The 19,237-nt window shown below is 51.3% G+C and overlaps 7 protein-coding genes across 7 annotated transcripts; 4 read left to right on the plus strand and 3 right to left on the minus strand.

The window, feature by feature from the left end:
* The first annotated feature begins 332 nt into the window (after window positions 1–332).
* Window positions 333–1,915, plus strand: BDV14DRAFT_179240 (uncharacterized protein). Its single transcript, XM_073769724.1, has 3 exons — window positions 333–1,089; window positions 1,148–1,424; window positions 1,489–1,915. The coding sequence occupies exons 1-3, from the start codon at window positions 842–844 to the stop codon at window positions 1,726–1,728; spliced, it is 765 nt and encodes a 254-aa protein (XP_073624884.1). The 5' UTR covers window positions 333–841; the 3' UTR covers window positions 1,729–1,915.
* On the minus strand, window positions 1,893–6,181 carry BDV14DRAFT_179241 (putative dynactin). The gene is made up of 2 exons (XM_073769725.1): window positions 5,655–6,181; window positions 1,893–5,597 (listed from the first exon to the last, which is right to left on the minus strand). The coding sequence occupies exons 1-2, from the start codon at window positions 6,078–6,080 to the stop codon at window positions 2,022–2,024; spliced, it is 4,002 nt and encodes a 1,333-aa protein (XP_073624885.1). The 5' UTR covers window positions 6,081–6,181; the 3' UTR covers window positions 1,893–2,021.
* A 743-nt stretch (window positions 6,182–6,924) lies between these two features.
* Window positions 6,925–8,802, plus strand: BDV14DRAFT_210803 (alpha-amylase; the record flags this gene model as incomplete). The annotated part of the gene is made up of 4 exons (XM_073775973.1): window positions 6,925–7,023; window positions 7,078–7,971; window positions 8,029–8,080; window positions 8,141–8,802. The coding sequence occupies 4 exons, from the start codon at window positions 6,925–6,927 to the stop codon at window positions 8,800–8,802; spliced, it is 1,707 nt and encodes a 568-aa protein (XP_073624886.1).
* A 147-nt stretch (window positions 8,803–8,949) lies between these two features.
* BDV14DRAFT_179243 (putative pyrimidine 5'-nucleotidase) lies at window positions 8,950–10,201 on the minus strand. The gene is made up of 5 exons (XM_073769726.1): window positions 9,912–10,201; window positions 9,844–9,856; window positions 9,715–9,750; window positions 9,232–9,654; window positions 8,950–9,177 (listed from the first exon to the last, which is right to left on the minus strand). Exons 1-5 carry the CDS (start codon window positions 10,116–10,118, stop codon window positions 9,014–9,016), a joined length of 843 nt encoding a protein of 280 aa, XP_073624887.1. The 5' UTR covers window positions 10,119–10,201; the 3' UTR covers window positions 8,950–9,013.
* A 125-nt stretch (window positions 10,202–10,326) lies between these two features.
* Window positions 10,327–11,185, minus strand: BDV14DRAFT_179244 (uncharacterized protein). Its single transcript, XM_073769727.1, has one exon. It carries the CDS (start codon window positions 10,808–10,810, stop codon window positions 10,517–10,519), a length of 294 nt encoding a protein of 97 aa, XP_073624888.1. The 5' UTR covers window positions 10,811–11,185; the 3' UTR covers window positions 10,327–10,516.
* BDV14DRAFT_179245 (uncharacterized protein) lies at window positions 11,186–13,696 on the plus strand. The gene has a single exon (XM_073769728.1). It carries the CDS (start codon window positions 11,303–11,305, stop codon window positions 12,965–12,967), a length of 1,665 nt encoding a protein of 554 aa, XP_073624889.1. The 5' UTR covers window positions 11,186–11,302; the 3' UTR covers window positions 12,968–13,696.
* A 732-nt stretch (window positions 13,697–14,428) lies between these two features.
* On the plus strand, window positions 14,429–18,966 carry BDV14DRAFT_112622 (KH domain protein). The gene is made up of 5 exons (XM_073765713.1): window positions 14,429–15,578; window positions 15,666–15,947; window positions 16,002–17,153; window positions 17,205–17,402; window positions 17,452–18,966. The coding sequence occupies exons 1-5, from the start codon at window positions 15,051–15,053 to the stop codon at window positions 18,313–18,315; spliced, it is 3,024 nt and encodes a 1,007-aa protein (XP_073624890.1). The 5' UTR covers window positions 14,429–15,050; the 3' UTR covers window positions 18,316–18,966.
* Window positions 18,967–19,237: the final 271 nt, after the last annotated feature.

The raw sequence follows: 19,237 nt of genomic DNA on the forward strand, positions 1-19,237 counted from the left end.
TGCAGGTCCACGCGAGGCAGGTGCAGCTGACAATCCAATCAACTTGGATGATGATGAAGAAGGGGGGGCTAATAACCCTATCCAGCTATAAGGTACGTACGAATTTGCATTTGTTCGCAAGCACAGCACCAGAGCCAGCATGTCTAGTTGTGCAGACCCTGTGTACAACACCCTGGGCAAGGCTTGCACCTCTTCGTGGTGCTCAGGACAAGTAACTACTAGTCATGGTGAAACTAAGCAAGCAAATTTATGTATGTAGTTTTCTGCCGGTCATATACTAGCGCTGACGTGAAATTTTTATTGTTGCAGTTTTGTTCTAATAGTCTGCCGTACTGGAGCTGAGTGTGGCTGTTGCTGTCAGCCTTGTCTTCACCTGCCTTAGGTCGTCCACTTAGAACACCAACGGAGTTCTCGGATTTCTCCCTTCACTCCATTCCTCAGGCCCGGCTATGTTTTCTCATGGGCCCCACTGGGTCATATCATGTCCTTAGCCCAATCGCACACCAGCGCAGTTGAAGCTTGTCTCCTTCTTGGCTTCGAACTAAATAACGATGTTCCACTCGGCCGTTGTCCTGCCTATCACCACCATGCTGGCTCTTCTCAGCCACAAACCAACCGGGCCTCAGTCTCAGACTAGATGACGAGGACTGCCTGAGCAACTGGCAAAAGCCGTTAGGCTCGCGATACCAACACGATGGCTCATAGTGAGCCACTGTCGATCCCAAGTTTTCTCGCGGGATAAAATGGTCTACGTTGCCCTTGAAGATGTCCAGATTCTTCGTCTGCGTTTCATTCCTCGCATCTCAGATATACTTGTGTATACCGGACAAACATCGCAATCATGGTTAACGGTATCTTTGCCGCCGAGCTAGCGCTCTACTTGGTCCTCCTACCGCCAACTATCTACAACTTCTGGACCCATCGCTGGTCCGGCTTCCTAGCCTGGTACGGCCTCGCACTTTTCTGCGGGATTCGCATTGCTGCAGGTGCAATTGGCGTTACCAACAGTGACAGCATAACCGCTAGCATTCTTATTGGTATTGGAACATCTCCATTGATCCTGAGTGTCGACGGACTCGTTCACGAAGCGTATGCCCTTTCATCCAGCCGAAACTTCTCTTCAAGACATACTAACATGCATTACCAGCCGAACCCATCGCAACCCTTACCAAAAATCCAGCAAGTATGCCGGCTGGGCCGTCATCTACATAATCACCGGCTTGATGGCCGCCGCCATCGCCCTAACGGTAACCGGCGCAATGGACATCTACAGAGGCGACCCGAAGCCCAACAGCGTCACGCACTGGAAGGCCGGCTCTGCATTGATGGTCGTAGCTTGGTTCCTCGAGGTCGCGTGGGCCTCCTTTTCTCTCTTGCCTTCCCAGGCGGATCCTGCTGCGCCGAATTATAGGATGGGAAGTACTGTACGTTTCCCATTTTCCTCCTATCGATATCATCCTGATCAAATGACTAACATGTCATGACCAGCTCCTCCACGGCTCCCTTGTCGCTCTAATCTTCGTCGGAATCAGAGCAATCTACGCGCTCGTCGCAACAGCAACGCAAAGGACGGATCTCAGCCCTGTATATGGAACCACGGCTGTGCGCGTCGTGCTTATGTTCCTCCCTGAGGCGATTGCGGCGATTGTCATCCTTGTTTCTGGGTTCGTCTCGAATAGTCAACGGGCTGTTTTTGTTAGGAAGGATTGTGTGGATGTTGCTGTTTAGGTTTCATTGCTGTTTAGGTTTCATTGATGTTTTGGGTGGTTTTATGTTTTTGAGCTTCTTGAATATAGATTTGGGGATGATTATGGTTGCTCTTCCTTCTCCAGGTCTATTGATGAGTGTCTATTGAGCGTCATAAGGCAAGCAATCAACAAAGAAAATATTGTCTATAATAAACACTGAATATAAACACTGAATATGAATGGGTATAATAAGTAAGCTAAGCACGCACCCGACAAGCACCTATCAGTAAATAAACTCAGGCCTGCTAAACAGGACATGGAACCCTTCCTCGACTACGGCGCAATAACAGGCTCAACACCCTGCGTACCATTAGCAGTCTTCCGATCCTGCTGCATCCCCAGCAAATGCCAAGCACGTCCCATCATTCCATACCCCATAGACGGATGGGAAGCGTGGCCGCGCCCACCAGGGTGTCTAGCAGCACGTTCTCGCTTCGCACCTTCAAGACGATCCTGCTCGCGCTCCTGGCCAACGACTTCATCCTTCCACTCAGACCAGCGCTCAAAGTTCTCGCGTTGTTGGAGGACCTGGTACCGGAGTTTATCCTTTGATGGGCGCCAGCCTGTATGGTTTGCAGCAGTTGATTTGAGATCACAGACTGGTGCCTGGGAAGTGAGTTTGAGTAAGTGCGCGAGGACATCGCGGGATTCCGAGGCAGTATTCTGCAATTTCTCTCTTTGCGCGGTGGGGAGTAGTTTCTTGGTGTTTGTAAGAGGCGCGTCGAGCCAGGAGTAGAGTTCTGATTGGCGTTGGACGGAGTACGGGTCGAGAATTGTTTGGCGGCGGTTCTCCTCGCGGAGGAAGCGGACGGCGGACTGGAGGCTTGCGACTTCGGCGCGGAGGGCTTCATTCTCTTGCATTGCTGCTAGGGAGGCGGCGTTGTCGACTACATTGCCTGTGCCTGGGGTGACGCCTGCCGTGCCGGAAAGGCGCTTGACTCTGTCGAGTTGGGATTTGAATTCGTCGCGTTCGGATTCGAGGGTTTGGAGGTCTTTGCGTTGAGTTTCGAGCGTGATCTTCAGGTCTGACTCTCTTGTTGTCATGTCCTCGATCTTGGCTTCTAGGTCCTTCACGGCAGCTGCCTTTTTGCTCGCCTCTTTCATGCGCGATTCAACGAGCTCAACCTTGATGGTTTGTTCCTCAATGGTCTTGTCTTTCACGCCCAATGCTGTAGACGCCTCGTGAATCTCGTTCTTAAGGCGACGAATCTCTTCTTCTGAATCAGGAGAGTTCTCCTTGTTGGACTTGAGTTCTGTAGAGCGTGCAATCCAAGGAGATGGTCGCTTTTCAAACTCAGATGTGATGGACAGATCGGAAGAGATTGAGCCAAGCTCTTCTAAGGTTCCGCTCATGGTGCGTAACATGGTGAAGATGAAGGACATGCCATCGTTGCTCTCGCCGCCGGCCTCGGATGATTGGAGATACATTGCTGAAATCTGAGACATGTTCGTCAGAACTTCTTGCAAGTTGATAGGCTCTGCACGGCTTTCATCACTGAGAAGGGTAACGATGTTCTCTCCCATTTGTCGCGCCAAGCTCGAAAGATCTTTAGCAGAATCCTCAGCTTGCTTGAAAGGACCAGAGGCATCATGTGCGAGCGCAAGAGACCTCGACCGCAAGTCACTAACGGCACGGTTGATCTTGACCATAGCAACCTTGGAGCTGCGAGCTTGGGACACGAAACCCTCAATCTGACCGAAAAGGAAGGTTGTTTCTTCATCGTCTTCTGACTTTGGAAGCTTCGACTGCAGCAATGTCAAGAGACGGGACATTGAAGACACTGCATTCTCGATGTATGACTGTGTCAACATCGAACGCATGCAGAGTTCATCGGCGAAGGTCTCCAGTGAAGTTGGAAGAAGGGTCTCGGCGAGATGTGACAGTAGAGCAATGGATCTTTGCAGCTCCACTCCGCACTTCTTCATGTTGATCTCGTTCTTCTTCAGACCCTCTAGCCAGAAATTCAACGTACGTTCCACCGGTTCCAGTTCGTAGAAGGAGCCTTGAATGGTGCCAAAGCTCTCTGCAGAGCAATTGGCGATATAGATCTCAAACCGACCACAGATCAAGTCAATCCAGAGGAGTTTCTCAAGTACGTCATGGGCGCTGAAAACATCCTCTATAGCGGGAGAGACAGAGGCCTGTTCGGAAATCATTCCTTCAATGGTGCTGTTAATCAGCGAGGCTTTGGAGCTAACTCGCTTGAAGCGCAAGAGTGCTAGGACAGAGTTCCGTTCGGCCTCGTAGTACTCTGGCAGGTACATCTTCACGATAGACAGATGCTTCGTATCTTCCTCGGCTTCAATGCGTTTAAGCTCGATATCAATTGTCTTCGTCTGAGACTTTGCGACTGACGATTGCAACTTGAGATTCAGGTCCATCATTGCTCTGGAGCGTGCTGTGAGATCTGTGGCCTCAGCCTCTGTTATTTGCTGCGAGGCTCTCATATCTTCCAAATCTGCCTGCAGGGTAGATACAAGCTCCCGGAAACGCGTCAAGGTGTATTCCAAATCCTCAATAACATCATCCTGCTGTGATATCTTCTGCACTTGGTCGTTGTAGAGGGTCTCCCGGTACTCAATCTCCTCTTGCAATTGCTTCTCCGTCTCGACATGATTCCACTCGAGCTCGTCATTGATCTCCTTCAATGCTTCAAGATCGGAGATCGCCGCGGTGAGCTCATTGATATCGTCCTGGTAGCGCATATTCTTCTCGGCCAGCTCTTCGATCATCTCTTCCGCACCAAGAGCCGTCTCAAGCTGCTGTTTAAGATCCTCGACGTTGTTCTCTGACACCAGCAGTTTCTCCTTGGTAGTCTCATACTGCGACTTGATAGCAGCATAGTCCTCTAAATCCTGCTGAAGCTCCTGGATCTGGTCCTTCAACTCTTGTTCCTGCTGCTGGGTTATATCACGAAGTCGCAGTAGTGCGTCCCGCAGTCGTTCGTTGGTCTTCTCCATCTGCAACCATCCGTGACTGGATTTCTCCTCGGGACTCATGACCTGTTCAAATTCACTATTCTCTTCCCTTAGCACGTCCACTTCCAATTCCAGTTCTTCCACTCTCATCCTCAGCGACTCAGCTTCGCTTTTAGCCGCCTCAGCTGTCTCTTCAGCCATTTCTCGGTCGAGTGAGGCGATCTCCATCAACGATTGATGTTCGGCTTCGAGTGCTTCGACCTCGTCGACTTTCTGTTGCGCCTCTTTAAGTTTCTTGCGCAGCTCGGTGATCTCAAGCTGCTGTGGCTGGTACTTAGCCTGGAGCTTCTGAATAATTCCTTCAAATTTATCGCGGTCTGCCTGCAGCTGCTCCAAAGTCTTAAGCCTCTCCCGATCATCTGCCCGTTTCTTCTCCATGACTTTCAACTTGGTCCTCATTTCTTCAAGCTCCCTGGTCACCGCAATGTTTTGAGTCTGCCGTTGTGGTGCAGCTTGACCGGGTACTGTGCGTGAAGTGCTCGTTCGTGCAGGCTTTTTAGGCGCCGCATCCTCCATTTCAGGATCATCACCCTCAGCATCATTGGAGTTGGGTTCGGAGTCCTCCGCTTGCGGGCTTGCTTCTTCATCGGATGTTCTGTTTGAAGGTGTTGGTCGCAGAGTCGGCCGCTTGGATAGCGCCGCAGACCCCGGGCCCTGTAAGCTTTGTCTACTCGTTCTGGTCCCTGGCGCGGATACGGATGTACGAGGTGCACGCGATGTGGCAGGGGGCGCTGGAGGGCCCATAGAAGATTTTGTGGTAGTGGTCCGAGACTTCGGGGTGGCTGCGGAAGGCCGCGAGGTGCCACTGATTGACGGACGACTGGCGGGTGTAGGGGTCGCTAGCTGTTTCGTCGGCGATTTAGAAGGAGTCTATACCCAGATGTCGTCAGTATAATTATTAGACAATGCCTTGTGATGTAATATTACTTTCAAAGAAAGTCGCTGAGCTGGGCCTTTCGCAGCAGGCGTCGGGCTAGAACTCGCGCTGTTCCGTTTAGGATTCGCCGACGATATAGAGCCAGGTCTCTTCAGACCCGGGCCTGTAGATATTCCACTTTGAGCGCGGGTTCTGCTCTGGGCAGCAGCAGCGCCTGGCTTGGGAGCTGCTTTAACCGTTCGGGTCGGCCGTTCGACAATTGTAGCGATGACAGTAGGACGAACAAACATGCCGAATCCCGGTTCGCACTCAAAGTAGCGCTCTCCCTGGACAGATCCATCGTTCTTTCCGGAGTCATCGTTCAATTCGACACCAATCCATTCTCCGTCGGCGAAGCTTGTAGCTCCTATGTACCGGACGGTGGCCTGCCGACCGTCGGTGAGGGCGACCACACAGCCGGTGGATAAGTCGGCCATAGTGACTGTGCTTTATTGGAGCTCCTGTGCGCGTTGGCCAGAGGAAGGGAGCTCCAGGCACGGTTGGAGGGGTTGAAGGAGAAGTTGGTGTCGGCGAGTAGTGTTGTTGTTTGTCCGCAGTCCGCACTCCGCGCCAGGGGAAGCTCCCGTTGCGGCCTCAGGACGTATTTTGCTGCCTTGGCGCCTGAGGCTACTATATACTTGTGTACAGCCTCAGGCTCCGACTCTTTCCTCCCATCGTTCTCTGAGTTTTCATCAAACCTCATGAGTCCTTATCCCTTTGAGCCCTGGAAATTTATTACCCCTTTCTTCCGTCTTATCTCTGCATATCATGTGAAGATCGGGTGGCTGGTGGTTTCTTCAAAGCGTTCGATGTCAGCATTTCTAGCAAACTCCTTGCTTCGTCTGCCCTAGAATTGCCCTAGAATCCCTTTGCACACCCCACGATGTGTCAGTGCCTAGGATACAAGAACTGCATGGAACTGCGTATTGGCTGGGGTTAACACTACCGAAGAAGGGGTTCGGGGTGCCTTCTATCTCCCATGCCCCTCGTGCTCTAATCCCCCTCTACAACGTCAGTTGGGCAAGCGAAGGGAGTACCTAACCTACGTAGTGGTAGGAAGTAGGAATAGAAGATACTATGAGAAATCAAAGATATAAGTTGCCTGCTTGTACGTTTGCGATGCTTTCCGATATCTAAATCTCTTCTTCAAGATCTTCTCTACGAAATCTCATTTCCATCCTCATTTATATATATTGAAGCATCTGATCTCGTCTCCATCTCCTCTCGGTGTATCACCGTCCGTATAGTCAACCACCAGCTGGAGGCTGTGACATTGGAAGCATGAGATCTTCCACCTATTTGAACACTCTCCTGACAGCATCAGCCAGCCTAGCTGCCGCGTCCCCCTCCGCACAACAATGGGCAGAGAGATCGATCTACGTACATACCCAACATACCCTCTCCACTAAGATTGACACTAACAACCATGAACAGCAAGTAATGACAGACCGCTTCGCCAGACCAGCCGGCTCTGCAGACGATTCCTGTGATCTATACAGATATTGCGGGGGGTCATGGTCCGGCATCATCCACAAGCTAGATTACATCCAAGACCTCGGCTTCACAGCCGTTCAAATTTCACCAGTCGTCGAGAACATCCCGGACGATACTACCTACGGCGAAGCATACCATGGGTACTGGCCGCAGAACCTGTATGCCTTGAATGAAAACTTTGGGACAGTAGATGACTTGTGGCGACTATCTAAAGAGCTGCATAAGCGCGAGATGTACCTCATGGTCGAGGTGGTGATCAACGATATGGCGCAGGCGATCAATCGTACAGTCACTGACGAAAATGATATTGATTATTCGCGGCTGGTACCGTTCAATGACAGGAAGTATTACTATGAACCCTGCAGCATGGCGGACCGGAACGACCCTCAGGCGTCTGAGAAGTGCTGGCTCAGCAACGAAGTCGTGGCTCTGCCTGATCTCAAGACGGAAGATGAAAAGGTCGTCTCAATAATCGAGGACTGGGTCAAGGGCTTAGTCGGCAACTACTCAATTGACGGTCTTCGTGTCGATGCTACCAAGCACATGGACGACGCTTACTTGAAAAGCTTCAGCAGAGCTGCCGGAGTATTCACAATGGGAGATACTCAGACCCAGAAAGCAGAGGAGATCTGCCAGTATCAGGAGTCGGTCTCCGGTACTCTGAACTACCCTGTGCACGAGTCGATGGTACGAGCCTTTACGGCTGGTGACATGCTGGGTCTTGCAAAGAAGGTCAAGGACGTGCAGAACAAATGCAAGGACTTTACTAAGCTGGCTACCTTTACGGAGAACCAGAATACTCCTCGTTTTGCGTCTCTGAATAACGACACAACGGTATGGAATTACCTGCGTCACAATATAGTTACGACTTTATACTGACATCTGTTTTAGTTAGCTAGAAACGCCATGGCCTTCAGCATCCTCTCCGATGGCATCCCAGTCGGTAAGTAGACCCTTTCAAACTATGCCTTATTACCTCAAGCGATATTAACGAAAATAATAGTCTACCAAGGCCAAGAACAACACATGACCGGTCCATCAACACCCTACAGCCGCGCCCCCCTCTGGACAACACAATACAACACCCACCAACCTGTACGCAACACGACCGCAACGCTCAACAAACTCCGCAACCACGCGATCCGCAAAGACAGGCACTACATTACCAAGCACAGCAAAAAGCTATACCTCGACGAATCAACCTACGTTACCCGCAAGGGTTCTGAAGGATCCCAGGTCGTCTCCGTCTTCTCGAATCAGGGGTCCCACGGTGGACAGTATAATCTTACCATCAAGGACGCATTTAAGCCTGAGACGGAGATTATTGAGGTTCTTTCTTGTGCTAGGTCGACTGTTGACGAGGAGGGTGAAATGACTGTGCATATGGACAAGGGCCAGCCGAGGATTTTCTATCCGGTCAAGAAGATGGATGGGTCGGGGCTTTGTGGGTTTAGGAAGAGGAGGGGGCCGCAGTTGACTAGTTGTGGGAGCTCTAGAGGGACTGTCACCAAGGGAGCGGACGATGACCATATTGTGTTGAATGGGACTGTTGGGGGTGGCGAGGAGCCTGAGCAGCCTTCTTCTGGGGCTGGGAGGGAGACCTCGGTGTCTTATGCTATGGTATTCTTGAGTGTTTTTGTTGGGCTTGTGAACTGGCTTCTCTGATATGATGGCTTCTTTTTTGGCGTTTATTTCTTCCTTGTTTAGATAGCTGGTCTGTCTATTGGTTTGATGTCGGTTATATATATGTTATAATTGATTCCAGATATCCCAATCTCATTAGGATATATACTGTTATAGAAGATGAGAAAACTCTAGGCATAGCTCATTGTATATCATCTATCGAACAATCCGATGTCTATATGGTATCTATAAATCATGAACTCTTGAACAAGTGAGGGAAGCATGTCCGCAGCTCTTCTAGGGACTGAATCTGATACTGAGAAGCCGGTACTGGGGGTGCAGGGATCTCAGGCTCGACAAGGTGAGCGACCTGCCACCCACGAGCAGCAGCATGTTTACAATTCAGTCCAGAATCGTCTAATCATCTCGTTAGCACAGGTTGCCTCCCAAGGAAGAGATGCAAAGACTCACCAACAAAGTAGATCTCCTTATTCATCACCTCAGCTTCTGCCTCCGCCTTATCATACATCTCCTGCGAAGGCTTACAAACCAGCGGCGGCTTTGCATAGTCGCAGTACGTGATGCCCTCAAACAGATCGTCTACCTGCAACAACTTCACCACGCGCTTGCCGTGGTTCACGTATGCATTCGTCAAGAGCCAAAGTTTCACTTTACTCGTGTCAATATTCTCCAGCAGTTTCCGCAGTTTGAGGTCTGGTTTGAGGATGTCGTCTAGTGGGAGGGCGTCGTCGACCAGTCGGTTGAACTCGAGGGGATCGATCTTGTGGTGTCGGGTTAACCCTTCGATAGCGAGACCGTATTCCTTGTAGTATTTCATGTGGAGCATATGGGCGTCTTCGGAGGAAAGGGAGAGGTGGCGGACAAAGAATTCATCTAGAGGAGGCACGATAATTAGGATACAGGGCTTGCGAATAGAGGGAAGGTATTGCGTACGAATCAGCTTCTGCATCTCATCGTGAATGTTGCTTTCTGCGCAAGATTACTGGTCAGCTGTGAGTCGCAATGCGCTTGAGCCGTTCGCAGGGCATCTGCAGAGCGCGAGGAAGGATAGGGGAATCGCACTTCTTGAGTAGAGCTGGGGAAACCATGGTTAGCAAGGCCGGAAGGATTGTCGACACTAGAATACATACACAGTTGTCAATGTCAAAGAAAAAAATCGGTCGAGTATCCGCCATTGTGCTTAGCTTGGCTCTAAATGAGGCGACTTGAGAACTGTGAATGCGAAAGGGAGCGCGAGCGCGGGTCGAGAGCGACGAGTAGTAATATGCGGGGTGAAGTTGGTGAACTCGGGATAGAGAAGTGAATTTGGGGAGGCGGAGAGGAGCGAACCAATACATTCTTATATGAGATAAGTATGACTCACAATCTCCGAGTCTTCAACACTCGCGACAACAGCAGGATCTCGTATAGACCTGTGTCCAATGCCCAGCCCCTGCGGACTACAACGTGCACCCCGGAGAGTGTCCAACGCGGTTTAGCGGCATCCGCGGCCAAGAGTCCGAGTCGGAGCAGGTGATCTCCATCCATGCGTTTTCCTCTGCCGAAGCTGCACTGTGCTTTCTCCGTCAACTGAACTTCAGCTCCGCCTATCTCATAATACCATCAGTCCTGGCCAAGTCCAGTCTCTTCACTTGGTTTGAGAAGGTGAACTGGAGTTGCAAATACGACCTGAAACAGGTCATGCAGCAATACTAATCGGCTGTTAAATTTCGTGCAGGGAGAGCAGATTCCTCTTCTACGAAGCTCTCAGACCATGGCAGCAACGCAACTGCCCGCAACTAGTGTCGGGAGTAAGCTTCCAACTGCGAACGAGATTCAGGAGTATGAGAAGATTTTGAAAATAAGTGAGGATATTTTTTCTGGGACTCACCCTAGATTGAAGGTTCCACAGCAGTTTGTCCGCAAAGTCGCGTCTCGCAACCCAACTGCGTCGGCGCCTCTTCAAAACAAGACAGACAAGAACGCGGGCTCGCCTCGTGAAGTCCCAGCACCACAGGTCGCGCCTATCGCGAAGCCCCCAAGCTCGCATAGTACTGATGCCCCCAATGGCAGCACGACAGCCCCCCGTATCAACCCGAAGCCTGCCTCCGAAATCGATCCGATCTTTCTGGAGAAATCGGAGGACTTGGTGAGGGCAGAAATACAACTACAGAGACAAAGAGTGGAAAGGGAAATACGGGAACAGGTTGAGCTGAAGAGACAGGAAACAAAACAGAAAGTGTCCATCCAGGATGCGACCCCTGATTTTGATGTCTCTGAAGTCCTCAATCGCGCGTTTGAGCTGGTCAAACCCTCTCCTCCGCCAGAGGCTCCGGCACCTGCAGCACCTAGTGATTCCTTTGACGAGAATTCTTTCTACTCTAGTCGAGCTCCTGATTCTCCTCAGCATGGCGACCACCGGAAGCCGTCTTCGGCCTCGTCTTCTACACACGGGGAGCAGGGCGCTGCGGCTACCGGAGAAAGATACTCAGATGAGTTGCATAGGCTTGAAGCTCTCAACCGTACTGAATCGGATCAGTCAATGCAAGATACTTACTCCAATGCAGACCACCGAACACCTCATCAAAGGCAGCCGCAGCATCATGAGGACCCTTCGGCGTACGGGTTACAGCATTATCGCCAGCGGGCCGATCCAATGGAAGAACCCGAGTACTCACCACCAGCTCCCGGTGTGGCCCCGATGGAATTAGCAGACTCCTACGAACCTCCGCAAGCGGTTCCGAGCGCGCCCAGAAATCGAGCATACGAACCACGAGAGCGATACGCTCGACGAACAATTTCCCCCGCTGATGGTGTGCGAGTTATACGGAACCATATCACTTCCCCTGCAGCCCCCCAGCCGTCCAGAGTCTCCCCTCTCGCAATTGCAAAAGTTCCCTCCGTCAACCAGCTACATGGCTCGCGCTCGGAGTATGACCCAGAACGCCGAGGGAGCCCTGAGGTACCTCCCCAACCTCTTATGTCTAGAAAACGTAGGAGACTACATGACGACAGGGATCGGTCTCGCCCACCAGTATACAGAGCCCAGGGTGCCAGCTCAACCAAACCGTTCATCAAAGAGGAGCCAGTTTCTCCACCCCCGTTTGCAGATACTCCTCCCATGTACCGCCCTCGCCCTCCCCAGGAAGGGCCCGTTTATATTGACGTTCCCTCCCCCCGCTACACTCCCGTGTCAGAAAGAAGGGAGCCGCCAATGAGGACTTCAGCATATGGGCTGGAACCTTATGAGACTCATGGTGACCCAGGAATACAGCGCACGGTTTCGCGACTTGGTGTCCAACGACCAATGCGGGATGACCAGGATCTACGGAGAGTTGCCAGTTTACATCAGGCCCGGAAGCCTGAATACGCTCGTGAATATGTTGAGCAGCAAAGCCCTCAGCCTATTCGCAATGGACCGTATACGATTGTTGAACGGCCGCCTCAGCAGGATGGCGTTCGATATTATGAAGAACCGCCGCCCAGGCGTTACGCGTCACCTATGCCGCCTCACTTAACCGAGACCTATTACAATGACTACGTTGTCGAGCAACCCCCTCGACGGATAGTCATCGACGAGCATGGCAACCAGTACTATGAGACTCTTCCTGCACCGAGAGTGCAAGCAATGCCTCCACCGGCAAGTCGAATCCCCAGAACTGACGCTCACGAGGGTCCGTCCCCGATGCGCCAGGCTAGTGTTCGGGCTGCGTCTGTCTTTGAAGATCCTTACGGTGGCCGACGCTATGTGCAGGAATTGCCTCCTCAAGGGGCTTATCGTTATGCTCGGCCAGCGCCAACTGAACGGCGGCCTTATGCTCCGGCATACGAAGCGCGAGAGCCATACCCGCGCAGTAGCAGCGTCCAGGTTCACGATTATGCGCCGCGGCAAAGCCATTATGCGGAGGAGGCCGAACTTCCACGAGAGAGGATCGTACGGATACCAAGTGTCCGACCGCCCACGACAAGGTATCAGGAGCCTCGTGAGGTGATACAACGTGTGGAGAGTGTTCATCCTGGTGCTCGCGATGGGAGTGTATATATTGATGAGGAGATGCGACGGCCCAGAGAGTACATTGAGCGGCCGGTATATGTAGCAGCACGGCCAGTGGCTCGTGAAGAGCGGTACTACGAGAATGGAGAGCCCGAGCGAGTGGTGCTCGACGGGTCGAGGGAAGTAATTCACCGGGTCTCTCAGCGTTACTGAGTGGCGGAGGGTCCGTTTCAGCGATGGGAAGGTGCATGCTCTTAAACCTTTTAGAGCGCGAATCCGATGATCTTTTACAGTTTGAGGTTAAAAGAAGAGCGGTGGTTGCCGGTCCTAACCACCTGGGTGCGACTCTAGCGTTCTAAGTGTTCTTTTGCAACGACCTTGCCCTTCGAACAGTATATAAGTCACTTTTCCATGTTCATGAATTAATGGCAATTACCAACTTATACTCTTGCTTTCTTCAACTACACTTACCCACTCTACCATGAACACAAGACAGGGCTCGTCGACGTCATCATCCGAGACCCGAGAAAGCAGAAGCAGTGGGTCTGGCAATCGCCGCCAAAATGTGATGGCTCTGATCCATGGTCGACCACAAGCAAAGTACAATTTCGAATGGAAGGGAAGTAAACGTACAGAATAGAGTAAGGAACGAAGGCCTTGAGTTCGCTATGGCTGTTTTACATAATCAAGGTGCAATGTAAGCTTAAATACTCCGGAGGGCGTGTCTGACTTTCGAGTTTCGACCTGCGTTGGGTGTTGGACAGTTGGCCGGTTGATCTGATCATCATCGGGTCGAGGACTGTTGATCCACTCTGTCACACCGCGAATGAACTGCTTGCAAGACCAGACTTGGGACTGGAAAGTTGCAGTTGATCTTCAAGTTGAAAGTCAGTACTTCTACAGAGTACTCAGGTATATTACATAGTATACTATTCTATCTCCTTAATATAATATTACTCGGCATAGAATATTGACAGAAAGTACTAAAGCAACGGTGTCTTCAGGATGCTGCGGCTGCAACAAACCGGCTGACGTTCGAGTCCAGACCCGGCCTCGACTGCACACGTGACCTGATTCCTCGCTTGTTCTCGAAATGGAATCAACGGTGGACCGTGCTGAAGACTTGATTCCTGCTTGATGACGAGGACGACTGGCGAGAGCTTCGAGTCGGAGCTTGGGGATGGCTTCCTACCACTGTTATTGTTGTTGCCACCATTTTGTTTGTTCTACTACAGCTGTCGAGGCTTCTGGCCAGTCGGAACAAAAACCCTTGCAGTTAGACTTCCATTGCAGGAACATCGTTGTTTCTGCCCCAGGACTCTAGCCAAGCTTAGGATGCTCAGCCCTGTCTTGAACTCCTACCTACATCCCTTGTTCGTAGGATCAGAGTCTGACATTGACTGGGAGCCTAAAGCCATTGTACTGTTATTATTCTTGTGCGCACTTGCTCGTGCTAAAAAACGTGACATCAAAGGGTCCGAAGGGTCTTGATACCTTGGGCCTTTGTTGGGTTCAGTGTATGCGTAACATTGCGTGGGTTGGGAGTCATCCGCCGTTCCCGCGTAATTAGACCGAAGAGCACGAGCAGGATTATCGTGAGAATGAGAGTAGAATAGCTTCGATTGTAGACTAGAGGTGGAGCTGTCGTCTGTGATTGCAGGATTGGCGTAGCAAAAGTGGTGGTCAGACGTTAGGTTGGTGCTGAATTCAGCCGTTGATTTTCCTCCATCTCGATCCGTCCTCGATCTCCAGGCCAGTCCGCTCTCTCCCAGACTCCCACCCAGACCAGACTCCTCTTCGCTCTTCCTCACCTTCAGTCTTCACCTTCATCCTTCTCCCTCTCCAACCTCACTCCCGCCATACAACCACAACCACTACCACTACCCTCTCCCTCCCCCCTGCCAGCCTTTACTTCTTCTTATCCTTTCTCTCCTTTCCTTCTCTTTTTTGTTTTTTTTTTTCATTCTGCTTTCTTGTTCTCTCTTCTCTTCTTTTGCTGCTCCCATTCCTCTTTCTACCCTCCATCCCTCGATACCCGTTTTAGGTTGCTGAATTCATTCCGCCCATTCCCATTCAGCCCACTCCTCTCGCGCGCCCATTCTTCTCCCTCCTTGTCCCTCTCGAGAGCCGCGCCCTCAAAATCTAGGGATTTCGCTTCTCTTCCCACTTCCTCCTCTTTTCCTCGCTTTTCTCTCCGTCCCGCTCCGACGCCCACCATATTCTCTCGCCTGACTCCTCTCGTCTCTATCCCCTCGATTCGTTCAAGGGGTTAGAGATTTGATCTTCCGATTCGATTATGCATAAGATATCCAACTTTACGGGCCAGGCCCGTCATGGTTGGGAGCGAATGACGCCGACCTTTGGCATGTCGCGCCCTCACGCCGAGATGGCTTCGCACTCCCTTCGACGACCACATGGCGCACCTCCGATGACTCCTCCGACCGGGATCGATCCGACCGTGAACCTCTCCTTCAATGTGCCGTTTTCCTCGGCTCTTGCTGGACCCGATGTCGACGATGTTTTGCACGCGAGTCCCAACGCTCTTCAGCGCTGGTCGTTCCCCGAGGGCACCCCCGAGGGCACTCCCATCCACCAGCTGCCTGTCCACACTAGCCACGTAGAATCTCTACGAACACTGTGTCGCCAGATTACGGAAAACAACAATGGGAGGGTCGAGGCACTCATTTGCTCCTCAGAGCCAAAACCCGTGCCTTCTCTACAACGCAGGCCTCAAGGATTGGCTACTAATGTTTGTATCACCGGTGAAGGAGAGATTGTGCGAAAAATGCGGGCCAAGATCTTGAACGAGACGCCTATTCTACTGGTATGTACAATTGCGGACAATTTGCTTGGCGTCTTGCCGTTCGCCGGCTTTTTCGTTCGCGTCTCACTAACGTTTTAACTACTGCAGCGATGTGCGACCGTTGACGTTGATACCCATCTCATTACGGATAACCAAACGAAGGAAGTCCGGCCGCCTGTTTTGGAGCATTTGGACACTCTGGCTAAATACACCGGTACCGACATTTTCTTGCTCACGCCTAAGCTTCGCGATACGGATAGTGCTATTGTCTCGTCCTATGGCTATGCTAGCGACAATGGACTGGACCAGCGTTTCCGGGTTTGCATCTACGGTGACATGGAGAGTACCGAACATGCTAAGACTAGAGTTCTTATCATGATCGATCAAATTGTGAGTATTTTTTTTCGCTCTTCCTGATCGTTCTCGGTTGCTAACCGGGAAAAGCTCAAACGTCACGTGGATGCCGTCAAGTTGGATCTCACTACCCACACTCTGGTCTGCGGCCGGACCCGCAAGAACGTCAAGCTTATTGAAGCCGCTACTGGCACAGCTATCTATTTCCCTCCGCCGTTCCCGCGCATCTTTGGTTATGTTCCGCCAAACGCCCATCGTCGCAGTGAGGATGAAGTTTACATCACTGGTGACACTCAGGAACAGATTACTCGGGCGAAGCAGAAATTGCATGAGTTGGTTATGGGTGTGAAGGTCTACGTCAAGGATGTGATTGTCAACTCTAACAAGATTGACAACATTCTGCTTGACCGACTGGACAAGGTCAGGAAGGTTATGGAGATGAATGGTTCTTACGTTCTCTTCCCACAGTTGGGTAGCCAGCGGGGTCTTGTTCGCATTCAAGGAACGGATGTTCTGCACGTCGAGCGCACCGTGAGGGAAATCATGGCCTTGGCTGGCCAGTTCTACAGCGCCTCGTGGTGGATCCTCGTGCCTGACCCGACTCCAGGAGCAGTCCGAACTCCGTCTCATGCGGAGGTGCGGACCATGCTCTCCGATATTTGCACCAACTCCGGCGCCGAAGTCAGCTTCGACAATCTGAACTTCACCATCAATGGATCCGACGACGCGGTCAAGGCCGCTATGATGGTTATCAATCAGATCCCCTTCGTTCAGCGCAGCCAATACCAGATGCGTGTGAAGATTGAGTTGGCGAACGAGCACAAGGAGTTCGTCAGCGGCAAAAAGAACGGCAAGATCAACAAGATTATGGGTCAGAGCAATGTTCAGATTATTTTCGATGGCTTCAACGAGTACAACTTCTACATCGACGTCTGCGGAAACCAGTTCGAGTCCACCAAGAGCGGTCTTGATCTCGTCGAGCAGGAAATGCCAGCTTCCATCTCCTTCCATGTGCCTGACCAGTACCACAAGCGCATCATCGGTATTGGTGGCCAGCACATTCAGCGCATCATGAAGAAGTACTCTGTCTTTGTGAAGTTCTCCAATGCGATGGACCGCGGTGGTATGGGCAAGGATGATGATGACATCAAGGTTGACAACGTCATTTGCCGTACGCCCGCACGCAACGCCCAGAGTCTGGACCTGGTTAAGCAGGAAATCATGGACATGGTCGAGAAAGTGGTATGTTTGAATGGGCTTGTACTTCATTGGCTGTTACTAACATTTCCATAGGATGCTGAGTATGTTTCCGAGCGCGTTGTTATCAACCGCCTGTATCACCGTGAATTGCTTGCACGTATGACCGAGATCGACGAGCTTGAGAAGAAATGGAACTGCAAGATCGAGTTCCCTAGTACCGAGCTTGCCAGCGACGTTGTCACCATTTCCGGCCCTGAATACCAGGTACCTCAGGCCGTTGATGCCTTACTTGTATGTTGTCTTTGTTTACTTTCTTTTGGACTTGACTAACGTGATCCAGGGAATGGTTCCTGAAAGCCACGAGCTTCTCTTCCAGACCTCACCCGAATTGAGAGAGTTCTTCAGAGGAGCCGACTTCCGCGAGGACGTCTGTGCCAAGCTCAAGGACCAGTACGAGGTTGACACCACTGTGGACGTCTCCGAGGAACCTCCCGTTGAGAACGGCACTGAGAACGGCATTGAGTCGCCTACAATTACTCCCGATGACCGCGTCGTCCTTGGTTATACCCGCAACAATGCTGGTGGCTTGAAGGACGCTATTGACTTCTTGATCTCTCGACTTGTTGCCCATGGCCTCGACGCGACCACGGTCAAGGGTGCCATCCCGCGCCCCAAGTCTGATTCCTTCGAGGAGTCTCTGCCGTTCTTTGACTCGAAACTGTTGCAGCACGCTCCTACCCCAATTGCGACGGACTCTCCTACCCGTCCCAGCTTCACTGATGACACCAGTGAACGTGGATCCATCTTCGAGCGTCTTAGGAAACCTGGAAGCATTTCCTCGTTCTCCTCGTTCATCGGCCGCAAGAACCACTCTGCTTCCCCCGCTTCATTCTTCAAGCACGCCTCGAGCAACGCATCGAAGGCATCCCTGGTTTCCATGGAGTCCCGGGACAGCGGCTACCGCAACCCGTGGAACGACTCCGGCGTCAACCTTCCAGAGGACGACCTGCCTGCCCTCGGAAGCTCGCACAGCCACAGCAGCAGCAATGGCTGGCCCGCCCGCTTTGACACGAAATTTCCATTCGGTACCGCGCCGGGGGACATGACACCCAAGCATGACCTCCGGGCGTCTTTTGATAGTGGTCGTCCTAGCACTTCCAATTCTACTTCTGGATACCCGGCCCCTATTGGGCCACCGCGTTAAAATCAATGTCAATTTGCAGCAGTATACCCCAAGAGAAATTTCAGTTTCAATTTTTGTGCTTTACATATTGTTACGAGCGATTCTTGTTTCGGATTTTTGTGTTGTCTTGTTTTTGATACCTTGATACCAGATACCACGGAGAGCATGCACTCGACGGAGGGAAGGGCCGAGGAGAACTGATTGACTGTGTGAGGCTTGGAGTGAGGGCTCCCCAGTGCGCGTCTCGCTGGATCCCTGCGATCCTTCCAGCCTCGCACGACACTGTCTAGTCTTATCCAGCCGCCAACCCACCGTCCGATTGTGGTCAATACGTCAGGAGTCGTTGTGCGTCAAAAAGACATTGTTTTGCCTCGCCTACAGAAATGATACCAAGTGAAATGATGGTGTACGACGGTGTTGTTAGTTACAGTACATGCAGTTTTGCCTCTCTTATCTCAACTTGGTGTTCTCTCTTCTGATTCCTCTTTTCTTTAAGTGTATCCGCTGTCTATCGTCTGTACTGTTTTGGATTGAGTTCAGTTAGGTCTTTTCGTTCCATTAGCTTTATATACCTGAGTACGAATTTAGTACTGCTAGTACTAGCTAGTTTGTTGTTAGGGTATCTTAGGTAGTGTTAGTGTTAGATTGAGTGAATGGAGAGGGTATGGGTATGATAAATGATGTTCCTTCTGTAAAGAGTAATTTGGTATCTAGTCCGGTATTCTGTAAGCTTTCTGAAGGATACTCAATAAGCTAATTGAGGGATTGCTAAATAGACCATGGATCAAACTCTCAAGTAGTTATGTACTGAATGCGCTGGTATCCATAAACGATTGCAAGAATAGACCGTGGCCTAGATCTGTCACCCCAAGTTCCTAGCCCGTTCCCGTTTATTCAAGTCCATACCTGATCCAGTCCAATATGCAGGGCTCAAGCGCTTCAT

The sequence above is a fragment of the Aspergillus stella-maris genome (assembly GCF_047715825.1).
Source record: "Aspergillus stella-maris strain CBS 113639 unplaced genomic scaffold BDV14scaffold_57, whole genome shotgun sequence".
Taxonomy (NCBI): Eukaryota; Fungi; Ascomycota; class Eurotiomycetes; order Eurotiales; family Aspergillaceae; genus Aspergillus; species Aspergillus stella-maris.